The 23,855-nt window shown below is 40.0% G+C and overlaps 2 protein-coding genes across 2 annotated transcripts in view; both read left to right on the plus strand.

Annotated features, from left to right (window-relative positions):
• Positions 1–6,657: 6,657 nt before the first annotated feature.
• Positions 6,658–9,333, plus strand: LOC311097073 (uncharacterized protein). The gene is made up of 3 exons (XM_084136531.1): positions 6,658–6,744; positions 7,437–7,553; positions 7,838–9,333. Exons 2-3 carry the CDS (start codon positions 7,496–7,498, stop codon positions 9,244–9,246), a joined length of 1,467 nt encoding a protein of 488 aa, XP_083992657.1. The 5' UTR covers positions 6,658–6,744; positions 7,437–7,495; the 3' UTR covers positions 9,247–9,333.
• A 10,523-nt stretch (positions 9,334–19,856) lies between these two features.
• LOC311097511 (uncharacterized protein) overlaps positions 19,857–23,855 on the plus strand; it is a 59,206-nt gene continuing 55,207 nt past the window's right edge. The window contains exons 1-2 of the mRNA XM_084137246.1: positions 19,857–19,940; positions 23,000–23,120. Coding sequence (XP_083993372.1) covers positions 23,063–23,120 — 58 coding nt within the window. The 5' untranslated portion in view covers positions 19,857–19,940; positions 23,000–23,062. The remainder of the gene's footprint in view (positions 19,941–22,999; positions 23,121–23,855) is intronic.

Here is a 23,855-nt window from a genome sequence, read left to right on the forward strand (position 1 = left end):
TTGACTTTTAAAGCACCAGTCCATAACTTGTGGCACTCTAGCGGTTAATAAACAGATTTGCATGTGTCTTGCGGAAAAACATTGCAGCCGGAGCTACTTCTCTCATGTCTATGACGAGTCACGCAGGCACTGGGCTACTCTGCAGCGGTTAACCCGACCGGCCTAAAATAGTCTGAATATAAACACTGATTATAGGTGTACCATAGTGATCAGGATAAGACAAAAACATGCTTTGGAAAATGTATTTATTCAGCTGGGAAAAAAACATTCTGAAAGGGATTCCAATTATATAGTTCCTCTATATCGTTATCGTTATAGCGGTGGTGTGAAGTCTATCTTTATCGTTAAATGTATAGTTATCGTTCTTGGTGTGAATGGGCCTTTTGAATAGTAAAATATGTGGCAGGGCATTGCTATTGTCACAGTATATAGTTTCGCTGTCTCCTCTCTCGTGTTGTTGTGGTGTGGTGTTGTGTGTGTTGGGCGGAGCCGCTGATCAGTTTCCAGCTGCAGCTTATTTACACACCCTATTTAGTCTCTCTGTTGTCAACTTGTCTTTGTCAGAGCGTTGTTGGATGTTCCGTGTGTTCCTGCCTCCTGTTTCCCGTGTGTTCCTGCCTCCTGTTTCCCGTGTGTTCCTGCCTCCTGTTCCTGCCTCCTGTTTCCCGTGTGTTCCTGCCTCCTGTTTCCCGTGTGTTCCTGCCTCCTGTTTCCCGTGTGTTCCTGCCTCCTGTTCCTGCCTCCTGTTTCCCGTGTGTTCCTGCCTCCTGTTTCCCGTGTGTTCCTGCCTCCTGTTCCTGCCTCCTGTTTCCCGTGTGTTCCTGCCTCCTGTTTCCCGTGTGTTCCTGCCTCCTGTTTCCCGTGTGTTCCTGCCTCCTGTTCCTGCCTCCTGTTTCCCGTGTGTTCCTGCCTCCTGTTTCCCGTGTGTTCCTGCCTCCTGTTCCTGCCTCCTGTTTCCCGTGTGTTCCTGCCTCCTGTTTCCCGTGTGTTCCTGCCTCCTGTTTCCCGTGTGTTCCTGCCTCCTGTTCCTGCCTCCTGTTTCCCGTGTGTTCCTGCCTCCTGTTTCCCGTGTGTTCCTGCCTCCTGTTTCCCGTGTGTTCCTGCCTCCTGTTCCTGCCTCCTGTTTCCCGTGTGTTCCTGCCTCCTGTTTCCCGTGTGTTCCTGCCTCCTGTTTCCCGTGTGTTCCTGCCTCCTGTTTCCCGTGTGTTCCTGCCTGTCGTCAGAGCCTGTACTTCGGTCACCCGCGCTACTTCCTGGTTTCTGGTTTCAGTTCAGCGTCATCACCATCTCTCACCAAGGGAAATACGGGCTGTCCTCAACGTCCCTGTGCTGCCAAGTGCTATTTCATCCCTGGACATTACTTACATCATTCACACCATCTCTGACCTGCTCTCCTAATAAATATCTGTTTTTACTTGCTATTGAATCTTCATTTCATCACAGCTATAGTGTGATTATATTGCATTGCAATAGGTACCGAATCAAACCTAGTTAGCACATAATTTGTAATTGAAAGGGTTTGATGACAATAACTCGTTATGGTTACAGTTGAAATAGTTACTTGAAACAATAATTTATCTAGCATGTATGAAAAATGTTATCCGAGGGATTGAAAGCGAGAGACTGAGCTAATCAGAGATTTACACTTCTCAACCCCAGAATAATTCAGTTCGTTTCTATATGAAGTAAACTGACTGTTCCACAGATTTGATTCTAGATGGCAGCATTTGTTGTCATTGTCAGTCATATTAAGGTTTCATGGATGAAGAATCGTCTGTGAGTAACTTTAGCTGGACAATAACTTTATTCTAGAGCTGCTGTAAAGCCAAAACAATCTCTGTTACTTTAATTTCCTATCAATGTAAAGCCGCTTTGAAACAATCTGTATTGTAAAAAGTGCTAAATAAAGGTGACTTGACTTTAATTGAATTATTTTGTCAAATAAATACCTTCACAAAGTGTAGTGTCTTGTTATTCCCTCATATTTTAAAATAGTTTAAAATAAATAAATAAATAAATATATATATATATGGCTTAAGCAAACTTTTACTGGGTTATTTAAAACAAATCTGCACATCACTTTTGGCCACTACTGTATTACTTTCATTTCTGCAGTTAAGAGTATTGATTTGTAGAGTGGGAGGAGCTAAAGCATTACTTAAAGGTCAGTAACAAAAAGAATACCTTGATGATCAAGCTTGTATTGTTTGATAAACTCATCATTTAACTTCAATATGTTATTTGTTTGTTGGAAAGTGTGTGTCCTCCTCCTCTCTGCTGCCATCTTTACTCTTAACTAGGTTAGGATCCCTCTCCAGCGCTCTTAAATAATTTAGGAGCTGAGACCTAGTCTTAACACTTAGAAACCTTTATGATTCACACTTATTCTTAAGTTTAGGAATAAGAATAGAATTATGTCATTCTTAGAATTTTGACACACTAAAGAGTAAAGACTAATATTTTACTCTGAGCTGCTTTATACATTTGGCCCCTGATATAGATTTCTCCCAAAAAATAGTCTAATAAACACAGTGAATTAATTTAGTCTCATGAATTAACTGTTTCATGAATCACGATTCGACTAGTACACAAAATCTGCTCAAAATAAGTTAATTTTCATTACTTTTGTGGACTAAATTGTTTGTCAAAATGTAACATATAACCATATAACTAATGTAAGAACCTAAATGACCTTATTTCATAAATAGATAGCAGCTGTAAAACAAGTCTGTAAATTGTATCTGCTCTCAGTGATGCGTTTGTCGAGTCCATATTATGAGAGGAATCACAAACAAATGGTGCCATTTTTTTTTCAAAAAGAATAAGTGTTTACTACTACTGGTTCATTAGCAATGCTGAATACAATGTTAAACCCCTTGATTTAATTAAAACTAAATTAAATCTATTCATTAAACCTAAATAAATCAGAAGTTTTATTCAATTTTATTATTGTGCAGAGAGTGATTTAATCCAACAAAGTTGTCAATATGTTCTCAATGCATCACCTCTAAACAGTGAGACTAATATGAATATGCATGATATGATATATGAATGATATTTGATAAACTATTGTTTCCATTGTTTCACAAATGCCTCATATGTACAATAAAAATAATTAAACCACAAAGAAACAAAACACATCCCTTCATAAATCATGGTGTTTTATGGCGACACAGAACTTTTCTTAACTATTATTCTTGTTCATCAGTATGAGATGACCATGCACTGCTTGAGCGATGACACTGACACAAGTATTTTCACATTGTTGCTTTACTGCTCAGTTCATCTTGTATACAGGTAACACTCAGTGTTTACTGCGCATGTGCAACACAACAGAGGATCAATACGGGTGTCGGAAGAACAAAACATGCAACACTGAGAATGCAATTCACAACCATTTTAACCAGTTCCCCTTATCAAACAATCAAACTTCAATACTAATTTTAGATTAAATGAATGTATTAAAGGTTATTCCATCTTTTGCTTATTTACAAGTTATGGGAGTGAACTTTGCTCAATTAGACACCTTCGGGCAATGATTTTTCTTATGTGTCTGCAGACTAGATGATTGGGTGAAACTCTTCCCACATGAAGAGCACTGGTGTGGCTTCTCTCCAGTATGAACTATCTCATGAACTTTCAGGTGTCCTGACTGAGAGAAACTCTTTCCACACAGTGTGAGCACTTGTACGGTTTCTCTCCAGTATGAATTCTTTGGTGTTTTATTAAGTGGCTGGATGAAGTGAAGGTCTTTCCACAGTCAAAGCACACATAAGGTCTCACACCAGTATGAATACGTTCATGCTCTTTTAAATGTTCCAGTCGTGAAAAACTCTTTCCACATACAGAACAAAAGTGAGGCTTCACACCAGTATGAACTTTAAGGTGTGATCTTAAGTTTGATACAAAAACAAATGTTTTATCACACTGATCACAGCTGAATGATTTCACTCCAGAGTGACGGCGCAGATGATTATCGAGAGAACTTTTCTGAATGAAACTCTTTCCACACTGAGAGCATGTGAATGGTTTTTCTCCAGTGTGAATCATCATGTGTATCTTCAGGTTTGGTTTACTTCTGAAACTTTTTCCACACTCAGAGCAGGTGAAAGATCCTTTGACTCCAGATTTTCCAGCTTGTTTCTGTGTGAAATTCTCTTCAGTCTTTGAAACTACTGCATTTCCATCTTCATTTTTGAAATAATGAGTTTTTTTAAACTGATGCAGTTTATCTTCATTCACTTCCATCGGGTCTAAAATAAACAAATTAAATTCCCATAATTTAATAAAAGGATACGTGAGAAACGAAAGTAAACATTGTTCAAATTCTGAATTTTACACAAATCCAGTTTTCTACTGAGTCTACTAGGATCTAGTTTTAGATGTATAGTCAAGGGTGTAACTTTGGTTTGAGAAGTGGGGGGGACACAAAATGGGGGAACATTTTTTCGATTTGAATCCCATTTCCTGCATTTACATGCATTTTGGGACTATGGTGATACAAAATAATTAATAATAATAATTTTGAAAATAATTAAGTTGATTATAATGATAAATTCTGCCAAAAAGAATAGTAGGCTACTAAACTTTGTATAACAAAAATATGTCTTAATTTTTTATTGTTTAATAGGGGCCGATTGCCAAGACATGAGAGAATCATTTTATAAAGTCAAATATGTTCACTATTAATGTTTTGTGTGTAAATAAAATTGAAATAAAGTGAGACTCAATTTCCACTGTAATGTAGAAACAACATAAAGACAGCACATTTTAAATAATTGTTTAATAGCATCTTTTTATGAATGAAGGCCTGTATCACTGATATTAATATAGCTACCGATGTCTCGATGAAAATTATTTTTTCCTCCAAATTTTAAACATTTATTAGGCTTCAAAAATATAGGCTAACAACCAGGGACGTGCACAGGAATTTTGAGGGGCAGTTGCTCTGACCTGAAAAAAGGGCACCCCTGAAAAAACTCACAGGCTATATGAAGGACTGAGAATAACAGGGTCTTTATTAAAATATATATACACAAAGAAGTAAAACACTGAAATACAGCACGCAATCACCTTAACTAGCCTACTAATAATAATAACACAAATTTTATCAATATAATGCCACTAACGATTCTGATTATTGATCCGATTCTTTAATGATTCTTCTTGATAGCACTGTATACTATACAGTATAGTCATATGTCAATTTTCATCTTAATGTTCCTCATCAGTCATTAAAGAGAATGAAGGAAAACACCAACCTATTTGTTCCTCTGTATCTTCTTCTTTTATTCTGCAGGGTTCTTCCTTAATCTCCATCTTTACAATAGTATGTACATAGTTTCTCCTGGAGTAATTCCTCCTGCTTGCTTCTTCTTCTGTGGGAAGATGGGAATATTCCCCAGCATTTAAACTCTCATGAACGGCTGTGGGAGCTTCACTGACTGAAGGAGTGAATTGTGGTCGTTGTTGCTCATTTAGCAGATGATCTTCACACTTACAATCACTCTCAATTAGGTTCAAATAGTCGTTTAGAAACAATTACATGATTTTACACTTTAAGCTTCATATCAAACCCAAAGTGTAAATTCAGTAGGCCTAATCATGGAATTTGGCTGTTAAGCGGTGATGCACAATTATTGTCATTCACTGCATCTTGAACTGAGTGTAGAATTTATGTTACAAAAGAAAAAACAAACTTGTGTTAATTGAGTGACTTAAGTAATTAACACCTGTCATGTGTATGCATGTGTGTGCGTCTCTCTAATCTTTTCTATCCCTCTCTCTCTCAGGCTCAGCTCTGCCTTATTTGAACATGTTCCTCGAGGATTGGCGGATGAGAGAAAAGCGTTTTTTTTAGATACAGTGTGGATGCTGATGTGGAAGAGAGATGCTGTTGCCGTTTCGTATTGAGAGAGTGTTATAGTGGTTTTCTTATGATTCTTGATCTGTATATTCATTTTAAAGTACCTCATTTTGACTTTGTCCCTCATGTGTTGTATTTTTCATTTTGTCTTTTTATTGTGGCTGAAGACTTTGCTTCATTTTTGTTTTTGGCAAAGCTGAAAGAAAAAACAAAGAAAAAAAGAAAGAAACTGTTAAAACATTTTATTTGTTACTTTTAAATTTTCAAATCTCTCTATATGTCTCACATTTTTATTAATAATTCTTGTACCATCTAACTTGAAAATTAAGTCAAGATTTATATTTAAATAAACAACATCAGTAACACAGAGTCCAGATGGTAAATACAATTACAAAATCCTTAGCAGATATTTGAAATTTGAATCTCAAAATTATCTATAGTGAAAGTGAACAGCTGTGTCACCTATAAGATGTTATTTATAATTAATACTTAATTATTCCAAATCAAATATGTTTTGGAGCTATATAAATAAATCTATACACATAGCAACCAAGATAACAAGAGATTATCATGTTTGTTTTATATCTGGGTTAAAGAGTTCACCCCCAAGGATTAGTTCACCTCAAAATGAAAATTTCCTGATAATTTACTCACCCCAATACGCCATGGCATCTTTCTACAACTTTCATCGTGGTTGTTTTATATCGGGTTAAAGAGTTTAATATGGTTTCCGCCAGTAGAGGCACTCGAGCAACCGAAGCAATGACACACATCCGAGTCTAGGAGAAGAAGAGAAGTGAGCGAGGGAAGGGAACATAAACATGAGAAGTGGAACACAGCCGTTCATTCTGCTCTAAATCTGCTGTTTCAGACTGTGAGTACATTCATTTTATCATGTAATAGGAGAAATCTACATGACTATTAAAGAATAGGTTAATTTTAGTGAATCTAACCAGCCGGAGTGTTTACCGAATTAATCCGAATCAGATCTTGAATCCGAAGTTGAGGCACTTTAATTATGTTTGAGTAGAAGTGATTCCCTTACGAAAATGAACCATGGGTTTACTACAAATAATAATAATAAAAAATGGTTACGTTTAAAACCATTACCGTAGTTTAACCGTTGTATTTGCTGTTAAAACTGTTTATAAATGGTAATTAATCTGCCTAAAGCCAATGGTTACTACACTTTAACTATAGGCTACAAGTCATGGTTAATTTTCGGCAATGCTGTAAATATAACAAACCATAAGCACATCGCTGACTAGTTAAATTACAAAGTGTAAAGATTTTGAGTTGTGTAATTTAGAGTGTTTTGTAATTGTAATTGATCTGATAATTGATTCAAAATAGTAGCAGCGTAATTCTTACAGTAAAACGTCAAATTATGAAATTGTTTCTAAACAGCTATTAGAGCAAAACACTTAAAGCTGGATAATTGAGAGTGATTAGTGTGATGATCATCTGCTAAATGAGCAACAGCGACCACAATTCACTCCTTCAGTCAGTGAAGCTCCCACAGCCGTTCATGAGAGTTTAAATGCTGGGGAATATTCCCATCTTCCCACAGAAGAAGCAGCAAGCAGGAGGAATTACTCCAGGAGAAACTACGGACATACTATTGTAAAGATGGAGATTAAGGAAGAACCCTGCAGAATAAAAGATGAAGATACAGAGGAACAAATAGGTTGGTGTTTTCCTTTATTCTCTTTAATGACTGATGAGGAACATTAAAGGGATAGTTTGCCCAAAAATGAAAATTCTGTCATCATTGAGTAAATGATGACAGAATTTTCATTTTTGGGCGAACTATCCCTTTAAGATGAAACCTGAAAAATAACAATACACGAAAACTAGTAGTAACTAGTAGACTCAGTAGTAAACCAAATATGTGTTTAATTAAGATTTTAAGACCTTAACTTTGATTTATTTTTGTTTCTCATTTGTCCCTTTTTAATGTAATTAACCTAGATCCAATGGAAGTGAATGAAGACAAACACCATCATTTCACAAATGAAGATGGAGAACTGACATATAAAAACGAAGACAAACATCTGTTACAAAAACCTCAGTGTTTCAAAAATGAAGATGGAAACACTGTCGTTTCACAGACTGAAGAGAATTTCACACAAAAACAAGCTGGAAAAGGATCTTTCACCTGCCCTGAGTGTGGAAAGAGTTTCACATATAAATCATCCCTTAAGACACACATGAGAAATCACACTGGAGAAAAGCCTTATACATGCACTCAGTGTGAAAAGAGTTACATACATAGATCATCTTTTGTTTTACACATGAGAATTCACACTGGAGAAAAACCGTTCACATGCTCTCAGTGTGGAAAGAGTTTTAGTTGCAAAAGCACTTTCAAAAATCATTTGCGCCGTCACTCTGGAGTGAGATCATTCAGCTGTGATCAGTGTGATAAAACATACGTTGTGGCATCACAGTTAAGCAGACACCTTAAAGTTCATGCTTGTGTGAAGCCTCACTTTTGCTCTTTTTGTGGAAAGAGTTTTTCTCTACTCCAAACTTTACGAGTGCACCAGCGTATTCATTCTGTTGTGAAACCTTATATGTGCTGTGACTGTGAGAAGAGCTACACTACATTGGCCAACTTGAAAAATCACCAGAGAATTCACACTGGAGAAAACCCGTACACATGCTCTCAGTGTGGAAAGAGTTTCAGGTACAAAAGCACTTTCAAAAATCATTTGCGCCGTCACTCTGGAGTGAAATCATTCAGCTGTGATCAGTGTGATAAAACATTTGTTGTGGCATCACAGTTAAGCAGTCACCTTAAAGTTCATGCTGGTGTGAAGCCTCATGTTTGTTCTGTTTGTGGAAAGAGTTTTTCTCTACTCCAAACTTTACGAGTGCACCAGCGTATTCATTCTGTTGTGAAACCTTATATGTGCTGTGACTGTGAGAAGAGCTACACTACATTGGCCAGCTTGAAAAAACACCAGAGAATTCACACTGGAGAAAAACCGTACACATGCTCTCAGTGTGGAAAGAGTTTCAGGTACAAAAGCACTTTCAACAATCATCTGTGCCATCGCTCTGGAGTGAGATCATTCAGCTGTGATCAGTGTGATAAAACATATGTTGTGGCATCACAGTTAAGCAGACACCTTAAAGTTCATGCTGGTGTGAAGCCTCATGTTTGTTCTTTTTGTGGAAAGAGTTTTTCTCTACTCCAAACTTTACAAGTGCACCAGCGTATTCATTCTGTTGTGAAACCTTATGCGTGCTCTGACTGTGAGAAGAGCTACACTACATTGGCCAGCTTGAAAAATCACCAGAGAATTCACACTGGACAGAAACCGTACCAGTGCTCTTCATTTGGAAAGCGTTTCACCCAAGTATCTACTGTATAGACTCTTGAGAAAAAGCATTGCCTGAAGTTGTCGAAATGAGCAAATGTTGTCTACAAGCACAAATAAAGATGAATTATTGTATTGCCTTTATTCTCACTCGTTTTTTGAAGCAGATTTTGTGTCTCAGCATCAGGATAAATCAGTGTTTCTATATAAAGTGAACATTTACAATTCCACAGATTTGACTCTAGATGGCTGCATTTGTTGTCATTCTCAGTCATTTCAATGTTTCATGGTTGAAGCATCGGCTCTAAATCTGCTGACAACATTGAAATCTAAACAAATCCAAACGAGCACAAAGTGAAGACAGACAAACACTATTAAGGTGTAATGCACCTCACATAGGTTTTCATTTAATTAAAACTAAATACAATTGTATATACAATTACAAATACAAAAATAAACAGAAAAGTGTATGTATCGAGTTTCTGTATTAGCCTATGAGTTCCAGCACCTTCCGTCTAATCGATGGTCACTTTATAAAATTGTAGATCAGCGCTGAATCGAGATGCGAACTGTTTTGAATGATTCAGTCCGATTTAGTGAACCGGTAATATAATAAGACATTTTCGAAGTCACAGAGTTATGCTTTGTGTGTGTAATTGCTGTCCGACCAAATATATCGGCATCAACCAGGTACAGAAGCGTTTGTATAGAATTGTAGATGTTCTGGTCGCTGGAAGATTGGATCGGATCTCAATTTCATCTCCATAGTGGTTAAACGTGAGATATAATTTGACCTAACGGGTGATCTTTGGTGTCATGAATCTATAATTTGTCCCCTGGCCAATCGTTTTGGCTGAGGGCTAAGTGAAGTTTCATAACTTTATATATTTAGGCTAACTTTACCGTTGTAACATTAGACTAGAGCGCTGACTTTGTAAGTTTGACTGCATTGTTTGCTTTCTTTCTTTTTGTATAGCCTCTTGTACCAATCACTTATACTTTTATAATGGCTATTAAGAAAATTAACCAAAAGAGACAGGGTTGAGTTTTGTCATTTTTAATTTACAGTGAAGATGATCAGAGTGCAAATGCAAATGCAAATTGACTGAACCATATTAATAAGTTTAATATTTTTTAAATTTAAACGAAGAGGCAGGGTTGTGGTTAATAATTAATTTTGTTATAAATAGGCTAACATTATGCATGCAGGGAATATAATCAATAGGCCTAAGCTTGCCTTAAAGGAACACTCCACTGTTTTTTGAAATAGGGCTTATTCACCTTCTTTCCTACATTTAGATAGGTGGGCAAATGCATTTTTGTCTCAGTGCATGCATTGTTTTAGTTTGACAGGGTCGGCGCTAGCTTAGCTTAGCCTAATGAATGGAATCCTTTGTTGCCAGCTAGCATGTCCTGAGTAAAAGTGATAAAAAATAAATAAAAAAAACACCTAATTACTTCTTGTGGCCTGCGTATTCACAACGAGTACAAATAGTGATGCAGATTAACACTAGGCGATTTCCTATGCAGATATTGACTTATATATTAAGGACTATATTAGGGGGAAGCACAGGCGAAGCACTGCTACTTGGGTGTGATATCTCTGCGCCCAAGTAGCAGTGCTTCGCCTGTGCTTCGCCCTAATATAGTCCCAAGTCAATATCTGCATAGGAAATCGTGTTAATCTGCATCGCTATTTGTACTCGTTGTGAATACGCAGGCCACAAGAAGTAATTAGGTGGGTTTTTTTAATTTTCTATATCACTTTTACTCAGGACATGCTAGCTGGCAACAAAGGATTCCATTCATTATGCTAAGCTAAGCTAGCGCCGACCCTGTCAAACTAAAACAATGCATGCACCGAGACAAAAATGCATTTGCCCACCTATCTAAATGTGGGAAAGAAGGTGAATAAGCCCTATTAAAAAAACGGTGGAGTGTTCCTTTAACTACATTTGTGTGGCTAATGTTTAAAATTTCTTTAAATGAAAACGCGGTTGCTATCGTATCCTCAGTTTCCTGAGAGTAAGGGAACGAGTATTGCGTATCTATAAGCAGGGGGGAAACTCCTTTTCCTCGATAATACTGAAGCCTAAAATGTAAAACGCATTTGCAGCTGCACAGCTAGCACAGTGAGTGTCTGGCTCACTCATTGGCTGTGCTGTGGCAACTGCCAATTAAGACCGCCAAACTGGGCGTGGCTAAGACTAAATTCTCCATTATAGCAGGTTTAAATTGACTGAAGCGACAAACTTGCCATGTTACTATAGTGTGGCCGGCTACACAATACTCGTTCCCTTACTCTCAGGGAACCAAAGTTACGATAATAACCGAGTATGTTCCCTTTCGAAAACGGTCACTTCGTATTGCGGTGCTATACGCAATGGGGACGCCATGTAAAACGCCGCACTATAAGTAACTGGTTGCCTACTCACAGAAACAAGCCAGAACCCAAAGTATATATATTGGAAAAGACTGCACACCGTCAGGTCTAATAATATATATATAATGTCAGTAAGCTCATACCCAACATAATATACCAATAAGACTGGACACCATCGGGTCTATTAAGTATAACGGATATCAGAACAGGCCAAAGGTGGGTTTTATAATAATAATGGATAATGTGCTTATGAACAGTGACAGATTATGTAGATAAGACCAGACACCGTCGGGTCTTAATCATACCGAAAGGACCTTCGCCTGCAGGGAAGGTACCTCCATGTTATAGAACCTCATAATGTGGAAAGCGAGGACCAGCCGGCCATCGCACAAATATCCTGAATAGGAAACCCAGGGGACCAAGCCCATTACAAAGCCATGCCTCTAGTCAAACGGGCTCTAGTACCTATAGGGCGCACCTGACCCACTGAGGTGTACGCCAGAGATATGGCATCCACTATCCATCTGGACAGTCTTTGCTTCGTGACAGAAGATCCCCTGGAATCGGCCACCAAAGCAGACAAAGAGCTGTTCTGATAGATTCTCAGTGCTCTGACAGGGCAGAGCAAATTAGCCTCCCCATCTTCTGTGGAAGGGGGAAGAGCTAACAATGTGATAACCTGTGCTCTAAACGGTGTTGAGAGCACTTTGGGTACATAGCCATGTCTGGGTTTGAGGGTGGCCAGCCACCGGAGCATGATGAGCTGCAATGGCGCCCACATACACTTTGAGCGTGGACGAGAAACGGCCCGCGTCCAACAACTCTTGTAGGAAGATGAGTACCACTGATACCTCGCATGACCTGGGTTCAAAGTGTTTGTCCGAGCACCAGCTGGAGAACATTGACCACTTCAGAGCATAGAGATGCCTGGTAGACGGGGCCCTATCCTCAGTGATTGAGTTCAAGACCTTCTCTGGGAGGTTCTTGGGTACCCGCTGAGGGACCACACATGGAGGGCCCATAAGTCGGGTCGCGGATGCCATATCGTCTCGTTCGCCTGCGTGAGGAGATCCTTCCTCAGTGGGACAGGCCAGGGGATTCTGTCCGTCATCTGAACCAGCTCTGGAAATCATGGCCTGGATTTCCAGAGGGGGGCCACTAGGACGACTGGGCATCCTCTCTCCCTGACCCGTTTGATGACCTGGGGGATCATTGAAACGGGGGAAAACGCATAAAGGGGGCGGCTGGGCCAGAGATGGGCCAACGCGTCCTTGTTCTTCGAAAAGAACACTGCGCAGTGAGTGTTGGTTTTCAAGGCAAAAAGGTCGACTTCGGCCTCACTGAACACACTCCATATCAGACTGACCGTCTGAGGGTTCAGGGACCACTCACCTAGAGGAGTGTTGCCCCGTGAAAGCATAACCGCACCCAGATTCCGAATGCCAGGGATATGTGCTGCCCTCAGAGAGCTCAGATTGGCTTGCGCCCAGAAGAGGAGGTCTCTCGCCATGGTGTACAGGTTGCCCGACTTGACACCACCCTTGCGATTTATGTATGACACCACTGACGTGTTGTCCGTACAGACTAAGACGTGGTGTCCTTTGAAGTTTGACAGAAATGCTTTGAGGGCCAAACAAACTGATTTCATTTCCAGGCAGTTGATATGTAAGCTCTGCTCCGTGCTCGACCAGAGGCCGGAGACAGGCTTGCCCTCGTGCAGTTCTCCAGCTTCTGTGAAAAACCACTTTCCTCCCGGAAGTCACCCCCATGGTCACGCCCTTGTGGTACCAGTCCTGAGCCCACCAGGGACTCAGGGTCCATGAACATCCGTGATTCACCATGATGTGCAGGCTGCCTGTCTGCCATGCATGGGCTGGCACATGGCGTTTAAGCCAGTGCTGCAGTGGGCGCATGCGCAGTAATCCCATATGGAGTACTGATGATGCAGCTGTCATGAGACCGAGAAGTTTCTGAAACTTCTTTAGGGGTGTGCAATTGCCTGCCTTGAAGGAGGCCTGCCAGCTGCTGTATTGAGAGCGCGCGCTCTTGTGTAGTGCTCTTATAGTTTCAGTAGAGCGTGTCTTATGACAGGCTCGTACTGATTTGTGAAGACTCATATCTTGTGTTGTAGGAGCAGTGACTATATGTGGTTGCGCATACTTTGTAGCGGGCGCGCTGACTGCAGTGATAGTGTGCGCGGTATGAGTGGCATGCTCTTTGTAACAGGCCTAATGACTGATTCGAGAATGTTCCCAGCCTCTTGTGAGCGGGGGCTGTGGGGGAACATTTATTTCTGACTCTGTTTGAGCTGCTGTGAGAACAGCGTTAGTTTGCAGTGGTGCACGGTTTACAGCAGGCCCCTTGACTGCAGCTATAGCTCTGTTTGAATGGTTATTTAACATGACTAGCTGGCCATGCTTCGTCCAATTGCACTCATGCTGGGTTTAGATGGGGGGCGAGGTCAAACATTGAGCTCGACCAACCCCTTCTTTGGATGCTGCCAAAAAGAGTGAGTCACGCGGGGCAGGGCCGGCGTGAGCTCGTCCGCTTTGGTGAAAAGATTCAACGCAGCTGAGATTCGAACTTGGTCTCTGGCGCGAAAGTCTTAGAATCTACCACTGAGCCAAGGGGGGAATTGACAGATAAGAGCTCATATAGTACTTAGAATGGCTTGTTCATCTCATCTCTTCATCTCGCAGTGAGAACATCACGAACATCTACCCGTTGAGACATCTACATCTTCCGTTGAGGCTCGACGAAGGAAGAAATGGGGAGCGCGAGAGGCGGTTCGCCATCCGAAAAGAGAGCTAGCCACGACCGCAGGATGTTAATAAGCCGATCCGCCAAGGGAGATGAGACCCGCCACTCGAAGGGAGGGGTGCAGGTCTGCCTGAGTGAACAGGACCGGCGAGTGAGACTAAGATGGGGAGAACGAGGCACGAGGGGACGTGGCGAAGGCTACGGTGAAGGCTTGCAGAGGAGTCAGAGACGTGAAGTGTGTCGCTGAAGGAGATAAGATAAATCTGCTATAATGGCGAATTCAGGCTCTAATATAGTCTTAGCCACGCCCAATTTAGCAGCGCGCCGACACAAGTCAGAGACCACCAAATTGGATGTGCAGTTGCCGCAGCACAGCCAATGAGTGAGCCAGACACTCACTGTGCTAGCTGTGCAGCTGCAAATGTGTTATACATTTTAGACTTCAGTGTTATCGAGGAAAAGGAGTTTCCCCACTGCGTAGGGGAAAGGGCATGAAAATGAGGCAGTGTGGTGTTTTATAACATATTTCGTTTTATTGTTGCCTAAAATGTACATGCAGAGATACCCGGAGTAGCAGAGCGAGTTGAGTGACGCTTTCAAGAACGCGCTGTTCCATTTGCAGAATTAATGGACTTGGGAGTCATTCTCCTGAGTTGGACTTGGCAAGTCCGAACTTTGTGTACTTGGTGTTGAGAAATGCCTAATGTCGGCGCTTGGCTTCTTGTGACAACAACCATGTGCCGAGAAGCAAGAACAAGATGTACTGTATGTCATCCATTGTTGTTCACTATGTAGCTTTCTTCTTCATACGAAAATTAATTTGATCACTTTTTTCGGGCATAGGCTACACCACGCCTATCAAGTAGCCTATGGTAGCTACTGTATTTAGATACCTGTAAGATACCTGTAAGCTACTGTAAGATACCTGTATTTACATCCTGTTTTCGGTCGAAGTCCATAGTAATCGATTGTCGAGTTCACGCGCATAGGTTTAGTACCTATGATCACGCGCGTGAACTCGACAATCGATTACTTTGGATCGAAACGAAATGTCTTCATTCTTTCGATCGATCGAAAACAGGATGTAAATACAGGTATGAGCGCTGGCTGAATTAACTTCATTTTTATTCATATCTTTCACATCTACTGCAGTCAGATTCACACGCGTTCACTCCGAAGGAATCACTCACATGACCTGTTGCGCTTGTAATGACACATCAAGGATGTTAAGAGGCTAAAAGCAGGTTTAAAACTTGCCCTATTGAAGTCAACAGGGTGCAAATTTTAAAAAGAGGATAACACAGTGTAGGCAACACCGATTTTTGTCGTTGTTCTCTGTATTGACAGCACTCCAAATGTACAAAAAAATTAGCTCAATGTTAAAATTGACCGGAGTTCTCCTTTAATGTTGTTCTTTGGTGTTCAGTTTATACAGGTTTTTCAAATGTTATTTAATAAAAATAAAAAAATTCAAAAGAAATCTCAAAATCTCTCTTTTTTCAGTTTTTTTTCTTCTAGTTTTTTAATAAGTAGAGTTCATAGTAGAACTTTATAGGCCAACATATTTAGGAACAGATATTGGGTTCTGCCCAAAGTCAAGCAACATAAAAGTAACGTGTAACGTAAAAAGTTACTTTCCATAGGGGGTAACTAAGTAAAGTAACGGATTACTTTTTTTAAGAAGTAATGAGTAACGAGCAAACACTAATTTTTACAAGTAACTTCCCCAACACTGCATCTGTAAAGCCTGGTTTATACTCGACGCGTCCGCACGAGCGCGAAGGTGCGCGCGGCAAAAATGACGTCATCGCGGTGTGGATGGTCGCGCGCGTTGGGTGCGCAAGGGCCCATTTCGCCTGGCGGTGTGCACGGAAGATTTTGTAACAACGCGGCAGCGCCGCATCCGAAGATGAACGACTTCGAGCCGAATCTGGCCGAGCTCGAACTTCTTACCACACCGGCACCCAGTTTGCACGTCTAAATTAGTTGCTTACATTTAAAAAATGAGCATTCAATAGCATAAAAAGTATTTTTAATGAACATAATGGTCCATGTTTAAAAAAAATGTTCATGAAACTTAATGCAATGTTTAGTGAAATTAGAAAATATGTAAGATTATTAATTTAGTTATATTGTATGCACATTCTCATATCCGTTTTGTTTTATTGTCACGAGTAATAATCTCAGGGTTTACTGAGTTTTACACGATTCTTTTTGTAGTGTGGTATTGTGGTGGTGTACTAAAATAAACATTGTCACATGTGTATAGCTTCTTCTTCTAACCGCTGATTTTTGATGGTTTAGAGGACAGTTACTCGAGTCGCCCCCTATCGTTTCAAAGAATAGTACAACGGCGAGCGCGTCAAGTATAAACGCCTCGTCCGTTTGGGGAGGTGCGCGTGCAGTTTGCGGAGACTCGCGCTGCGGAGCCAGGCGAAAATATAACTAAGGCTTTTTAAGAGATTACCATGCACTGCTTGAGCGATGACACTGACGCAAGTATTTTCATATTGTTGCTTTACTGCTCAGTTCATCTTGTATACAGGTAACACACAGTGTTTACTGCCGTTAGGGGATAACCGTTTAGGACCCAAGGACTAGATGTTTGAAAGAATACCCGGAGTCAGAATTATGAAGAACTGAAGAAAAGTTTTACTGAAGATAGTTTGCAGTTTCATCAGCAGAAGTCAGCTTTAAGACTCACACAGGAGTTCGTAGGCCGCTCCGCTTACAGTTACAAAGATCACAGCAGTTATACCCTGGCCTACACCACACACATCAGTTATACCCTAAACACACACACGCAGCAGTTATACCATTTCCAAGGTCTAAGCTACGTCATTGCTTACAGGTTGAATGATTCTCATTGGCTAAGAAATAGATAAACATAGTAATTTTTCACACAAATACAGATAGACTGAAGCATATCTCCATATGCAGCTGACACTCAGACCCTGAAGTTAGGGACGTCGTGACCTTCCAGGTCGCAGATTTGGGTTGCTGGGTGCCAACATGTCCCGAACAACAACTCAGTCAATCTCCAGTGGTTCCTTAACCTGTAACCAAGAAGACTAACACACAACGACACACAGCTTTTCCAAGGTTGGATTTGGCCAGGCTCTAACTACAAACAGGAGAGTATTCTCAAAACATCAAGATAATGCGTTCTCTCTCTCAAGGAGAACTACACTTCAGTCTAAATGGTAAATATAGGCTTTAACTGAGAAATGGTCCCTTAAACTTTAGACCCGTTTTAACACATTGAAGACCTTTCTCAAACACAACACGTCCTCATTTCATTTCTGGAAGCCGGGCTAAATAAGCAAGCGCAGTTTCTGCATTCAGATATCAAATACAGACATTAAAGAATACATGAAATGAACATTTCAGTGATCACACTGGTAACTTCAGTAACAAACTCACTTTGCATTTTCAACTCAACAGAGTATCAATACGGGTGTCGGAGGAACAAAACATGCAACACTTAGAATGCAATTCACCATTTTAACCAGTTCCCCTTATCAAACAATCAAACTTCAATACGAATTTTAGATTAAATTACTGTATTAAAGGTTATACCATCTTTTGCTTACACCTTCAGGGAATGTTTTTTCTTATGTTTCAGTAGAGTAGATAAATGACTGAAACTCTTCCCACATGTAGAGCACTGGTGCGGCTTCTCTCCAGTATGAACTCTCTCATGATCTTTCAGGCTTCCTGACTGAGAGAAACTCTTTCCACAGTGTGAGCACTTGTACGGTTCCTCTCCAGTGTGAACTCTCTGGTGTCTTTTTAAGCTGCTGGATATTCTAAAGCTCTTTCCACAGTCAGAGCACACATAAGGTCTCACACCAGTATGAATACGCTCATGCTCTTTTAAACGTTCCAGTTGTGAAAAACTCTTTCCACAAGAAGAACAAAAGTGAGGCTTCACACCAGCATGAACGTGAATATGTTTTCTGAAGTTTGATGAACAAACAAATGTTTTCTCACACTGATCACAGCTGAATGATCTCACTCCAGAGTGACGGCGCAGATGACTTTTGAGATTACTTTTAAATGTGAAACTCTTTCCACACTGAGTGCATGTGAATGGTTTTTCTCCATTGTGAATTCTCATGTGATCATTTAGGTATCTTTCCCAAATGAAACTCTTTCCACACTGAGTGCATGCATAAGGCCTTTCTCCAGAGTGAATCATCATGTGTCTGTTCTTGGTTGATTTACATACAAACCTCTTTCCACACTCAGAGCAGATTAAAGATCCTTCGACTCCAGATTTTCCAGCTTGTTTCTGTGTGAAATTCTCTTCAGTCTTTGAAACGACTGCATTTCCATCTTCATTTGTGATATAAGGAGGTTTCACGTCTAAAATAAACAAATTAAATTCCCATAATTCAATAAAAGGATACATGAGAAACAAAAAAAATATCAAATTCTCATTTTAGCACAAATCCAGTTTACTACTGAGTCTACTATTATCTAGTTTTAGATGTATAGTCATATGTCAGTTTTCACATAATGTTCCTCATCAGTCATTAAAGAGAATGAAGGAAAACACCAACCTATTTGTTCCTCTGTATCTTCATCTTTTATTCTGCAGGGTTCTTCCTTAATCTCCATCTTTACAATAGTATGTCAGTAGTTTCTCCTGGAGTAATTCCTCCTGCTTGCTTCTTCTTCTCCTGTGGGAAGATGGGAATATTCCCCAGCATTTAAACTCTCATGAACGGCTGTGGGAGCTTCACTGACTGAAGGAGTGAATTGTGGTCGTTGTTGCTCATTTAGCAGATGATCATCACACTTACAATCACTCTCAATTATCCAGGTGCAAATAGTCATTTCGAAACAATTCCATGATTACTCCATGAATTTACACTTTGGGCTTTTTGAGTCCATCATGTAAATGATGGACTCAAGTAAATGCTATAGTTTCAGCAACACGTGTAGTTTTAGTTTAACCCTTATCAATATTCTTTCAGCTTCTCTCTGAACTGAATTGAAGGATTGATAGTTTAACAGTGCTGGAATAACTCAATTATGATAACACTGCTTTTGAGAAGATAATGACTAAATAAATAACAGTACTGTTACAGTAAGCTTACAGTCGGCTCTTTCATTTGAATTTAATTACGGGAATTTAATGTTTTGAGACCCACTGGAAGTGAATTAAGACATGCAGCACCTATTTCAAAAACCTCATCATTTCACAAATGAAGTCTGAATATTACAGACTGAAAATAATTCATGCACAAACAACAAACGTGTAAAGTGTTTTGTAACGGAAACATTAATGTGCACAGGAGAAATCACACAGATACAAATCTATTCTATTTAATTCCTGAGTTTAAATAATATTGCTTCTAACTAACTTTTCAAGATCTGCTAGAATACAGTATCTTGACATCTCTTTGAATGGGCAACTTCCATGCACTGTATACCGCGACGCATTGCCTGTTATCCGCCAGAAGAAGCGCTCGAGCAACCGAAGCAATGACACACATCCGAGTCTAGGAGAAGAAGAGAAGTGAGCGAGGGAAGGGAACATAAACATGAGAAGTGGAACACAGCCGTTCATTCTGCTCTAAATCTGCTGTTTCAGACTGTGAGTACATTAATTTAATCATTTATTAGGAGAAATCTAAATCCAAACGATCAGTTCATTTAGTGAATCACTCCGAAATGAATTTAAACGAACTGACTGATGTTGTTCACTCGTAAACTCGTTACTGGCTGTTTTTTCACTGTGCAATTTGTGAAGATTATGAGTTGTTTTCATTTTTATGTAATGAACAAATGAAAACTGGTATACAGAGTTTTTAATGCTCAGTCATAATGTAAGCAGGGCTCGATGTGCCCCCTCGTTGATAAAATGACAAAAAGCCTCCTCTCTGTAAAACCACAAAATAACCATTACTAATCAACAACATTAGATTAACTGTGGTGATGATGGGAAACCGCGGCTTTCTGAAGCGTTTGAGGCTTTCATCAAATTGCGCCAAAGACGGTTCATTACTAGAAGCTTTTAACACAATGAGACGTAGGACGTCTTCAATTGTAAGGATTTTCATATATCTTAACATCATGTTTTTTTTCTCTATCTCTTTTTGTTTGAGTTTTTTTTAGTTCTCAGCTCTTTGTTAACTCTTTTCTCATGATGACATTGAACATGTTGTTAATACATTTTGTATATTGTAAACAAAGTTGTAGTTTATATCATAAACGTACCAATATATCGGTTATCTGCTTTCAAATATAAAGAATTATCAGTATCGGCCAAAATTTTCATATCGGTACATGCCTATTTTGAGGAGTTAATCACATTAATTGTGCATATATGAGGCACTTGTGTCAAGCTGTTTAGAGGTGATGCATTAATAACATGTTGAAAAGACATTTTCTTGCATGAAATCAATCAGAAAAACACTTACATTTTGAAACTATTAGAAATTAAAATAAAAAACTAGTGGGATTTATTTAATGAATTAATTTAAATCCAGGTCCATACTTTTATTCATGTTTATCTTAGGCATGTATGAATTGAAAAGTGACCTTATTTAAAATAATTGTTTTATATTGTAGATATCGATCCAATCAAAATCCATGTGAAAACAGCTAATATATATATATATATATATATATATATATATATATATATATATATATATATATATACACTGCTCAAAAAAATAAAGGGAACACTTTTTAATCAGAGAATAGCATCAAGTCAGTTAAACTCCTGGGATATTGATCTGGTCAGTTAAGTAACAGAGGGGGTTGGTAATCAGTTTCAACTGCTTTAGTGTTAATGAAATTAACAGCAGGTGCACTAGATGGGCAACAGTGAGACAACCCCCAAAACAGGAATGGTTTTACAGGTGGAGGCCACTGACATTTTTTCCCTACTCATCTTTTCAGACTGTTTTTCACCAGTTTTGCATTTGGCTAGGGTCAGTGTCACTACTGGTAGCATGAGGCGATACCTGGACCCTACAGAGGTTGCGCAGGCAGTCCAGCTCCTTCAGGATGGCTCATCAATACGTGCCATTGCCAGAAGGTTTGCTGTGTCTCCCAGCACAGTCTCAAGAGCATGGAGGAGATTCCAGGAAGACAGACAGCTACTCTAGGAGAGCTGGACAGGGCGGTAGAAGGTCCTTAACCCATCAGCAGGACCGGTATCTGCTCCTTTGTGCGAGGAGGAACATGATGAGCACTGCCAGAACCCTACAAAATGACCTCCAGCAGGCCACTGGTGTGAATGTCTCTGACCAAACAATCAGAAACAGACTTCATGAGGGTGGCCTGAGGGCCCGACGTCTTCTAGTGGGCCCTGTGCTCACTGCCCAGCACCAGGGAGCTCGATTGGCATTTCCCATTGAACACCAGAATTGGCAGGTCCGCCACTGGTGCCCTGTGGTTTTCACAAATGAGAGCAGGTTCACCCTGAGCACGTGACAGACAGGAAAGGGTCTGGAGAAGCCGTGGAGAATGTTATGCTGCCTGTAACATCGTTCAGCATGACCGGTTTGGTGGTGGGTCAGTGAGGGTCTGGGGAGGCATATCCATGGAGGGACGCACAGACCTCTGCAGGCTAGACAATGGCACCCTGACTGCCATTAGGTATCGGGATGAAATCCTTGGATCCATTGTCAGACCCTATGCTGGTGCAGTGGGTCCTGGGTTCCTCCTGGTGCACAACAATGCCCGGCCTCATGTGGCGAGAGCATGCAGGCAGTTCCCGGAGGATGAAGGAATGATACCATTGAAGGGCCACCACGCTCACCTGACCTACATCCAATAGAACACCTCTGGGACATTGTGTTTCGGTCCATCTGACATCACCTGGTTGCACCTCAGACTGTCCAGGAGCTCAGTGATGCGCTGGTCCAGATCTGGGAGTACCCCAGGACACCATCCGTCGTCTCAGTAGGAGCATGTCCCGATGTTGTCAGGCATGCATACAAGCACGTGGGGGCCATACAAACTACTGAGAACCATTTTGAGTTGCTGCAATGAAATTTCAGCAAAATTGACAAGCCTGCTGCATCATTTTTTCACTTAGATTTCCGGGGTGTCTTTGAATTCAATCCTCTGTAGGTTGATTATTTTCATTTCCATCAAACGATGTGGCATCCTTTCGTTCATAACACATTACCCAGTCCATATTAGTATAGATATCCAGCATGATATTTTTCCCCATTGAGATCTGATGTGTTTTCAAAGTGTTCCTTTAATTTTTTTGAGCAGTGTATATTGTGTATTGGATTTATAGCAAAAGAAAAACTCTACAAAAGTGTTTTCACAACTTTCAAAAAGAGTAAATAAAAATCGAGAGAGATTGATAACGACAGTAATCAGTAGTGGAGTAAAAGTTATGTTTTTTATTTTGAAGTAAAAAGATGAAATCAGAGCCTTAGGGGTAAGATGATCCACCCAGAATTGGCACAGTAGGTGCCAAATGGCGTGTTGTTACTAGTGTTATTGTTTTTAAATATAATAATTATCGTAATAATAGTTAATAATTATTTTCATTTATGGGTGAACTAACCCTTTAAGGGGGGCATCTCCCCCATGTTACCCTACTATTAGGGTTAAAGCTTTTGCACCCGAGTAATATAATAATAATAATAATAATACTAATAATATATTTCCATCTTCCCACAGAAGAAGCAAGCAAGCAGGAGGAATTACTCCAGAAGAAACTACGGACATACTATTGAAAAAAAGATGGAGATTGAGGTAGAACCCTGCAGAATAAAAGATGAAGATACAGAGCAACATACAGGTTGGTATAGGTAGAACAATACATCTGAAACTAGATCCTAAACTCAGCAAAAAAAGGAAACGTCCTCCCACGTTCAACTGCTTTTTTTTTTTAAAGCAAATTTCTGATTATGTGAAAATATTTTTATGAGCATGGAAAGATTCAACAAGACATAAACAGAACAAATTTCACAGACTTTTCCCTGAACAGAGCAGGGCTCAATCAAAAGTAGCAGTCATTATGGTGTTTCCAGCTGTTTAAATGCTATAATGCATCTCATCTTAATGGACTGAGAAAGATTTGCCAGATCTTGCTGTGAGATGTTACTTCACTCTTCCACCAAGGCACTTGTTCCCAAGTTCCTAAACATATCTGAGGGTTCATAATGTAGTTACATGTAGTTTGGCATTAGAACGGATGATCAGCTGATCTTCCAGGTCTCCCTGTAGCGCTGTCTTTGGTGTCCTTCATTACAGACACAGCTGTTTATTGCTCTGTTCACATCTACAGTCCTCATGCCTCCTGAAGCAGGACTATGGCATGTTCACTAGGGCTGGGTATTGACACAAATTTCACAATTCGATTCGATTTCGATTCACAAGCTTGCATTTCGATTCGATTCAATATTGATTATTTTGGATATCAGGTACAATACATTGCAAATTTTCTCAAGGAAAACAAATCTCTTAACTATTATTGTAAACTATGGGAGTCAGTTGTAGCCTATAGGCTTCATTAGCCTACTATAATATTGAA

Source organism: Abramis brama (genome assembly GCF_963993115.1).
Source record: "Abramis brama genome assembly, chromosome: 15".
In the NCBI taxonomy this organism is placed as follows: Eukaryota; Metazoa; Chordata; class Actinopteri; order Cypriniformes; family Leuciscidae; genus Abramis; species Abramis brama.

Excerpts from the sequence above, each read along its gene's own strand:
- LOC311097073 (XM_084136531.1), top strand. The coding sequence starts at position 7,496 with ATGGAGATTAAGGAAGAACCCTGCAGAATAAAAGATGAAGATACAGAG. Across the intron at positions 7,554-7,837 it reads AGATACAGAGGAACAAATAG|ATCCAATGGAAGTGAATGAA; the intron begins GTTGGTGTTTTC and ends TAATTAACCTAG.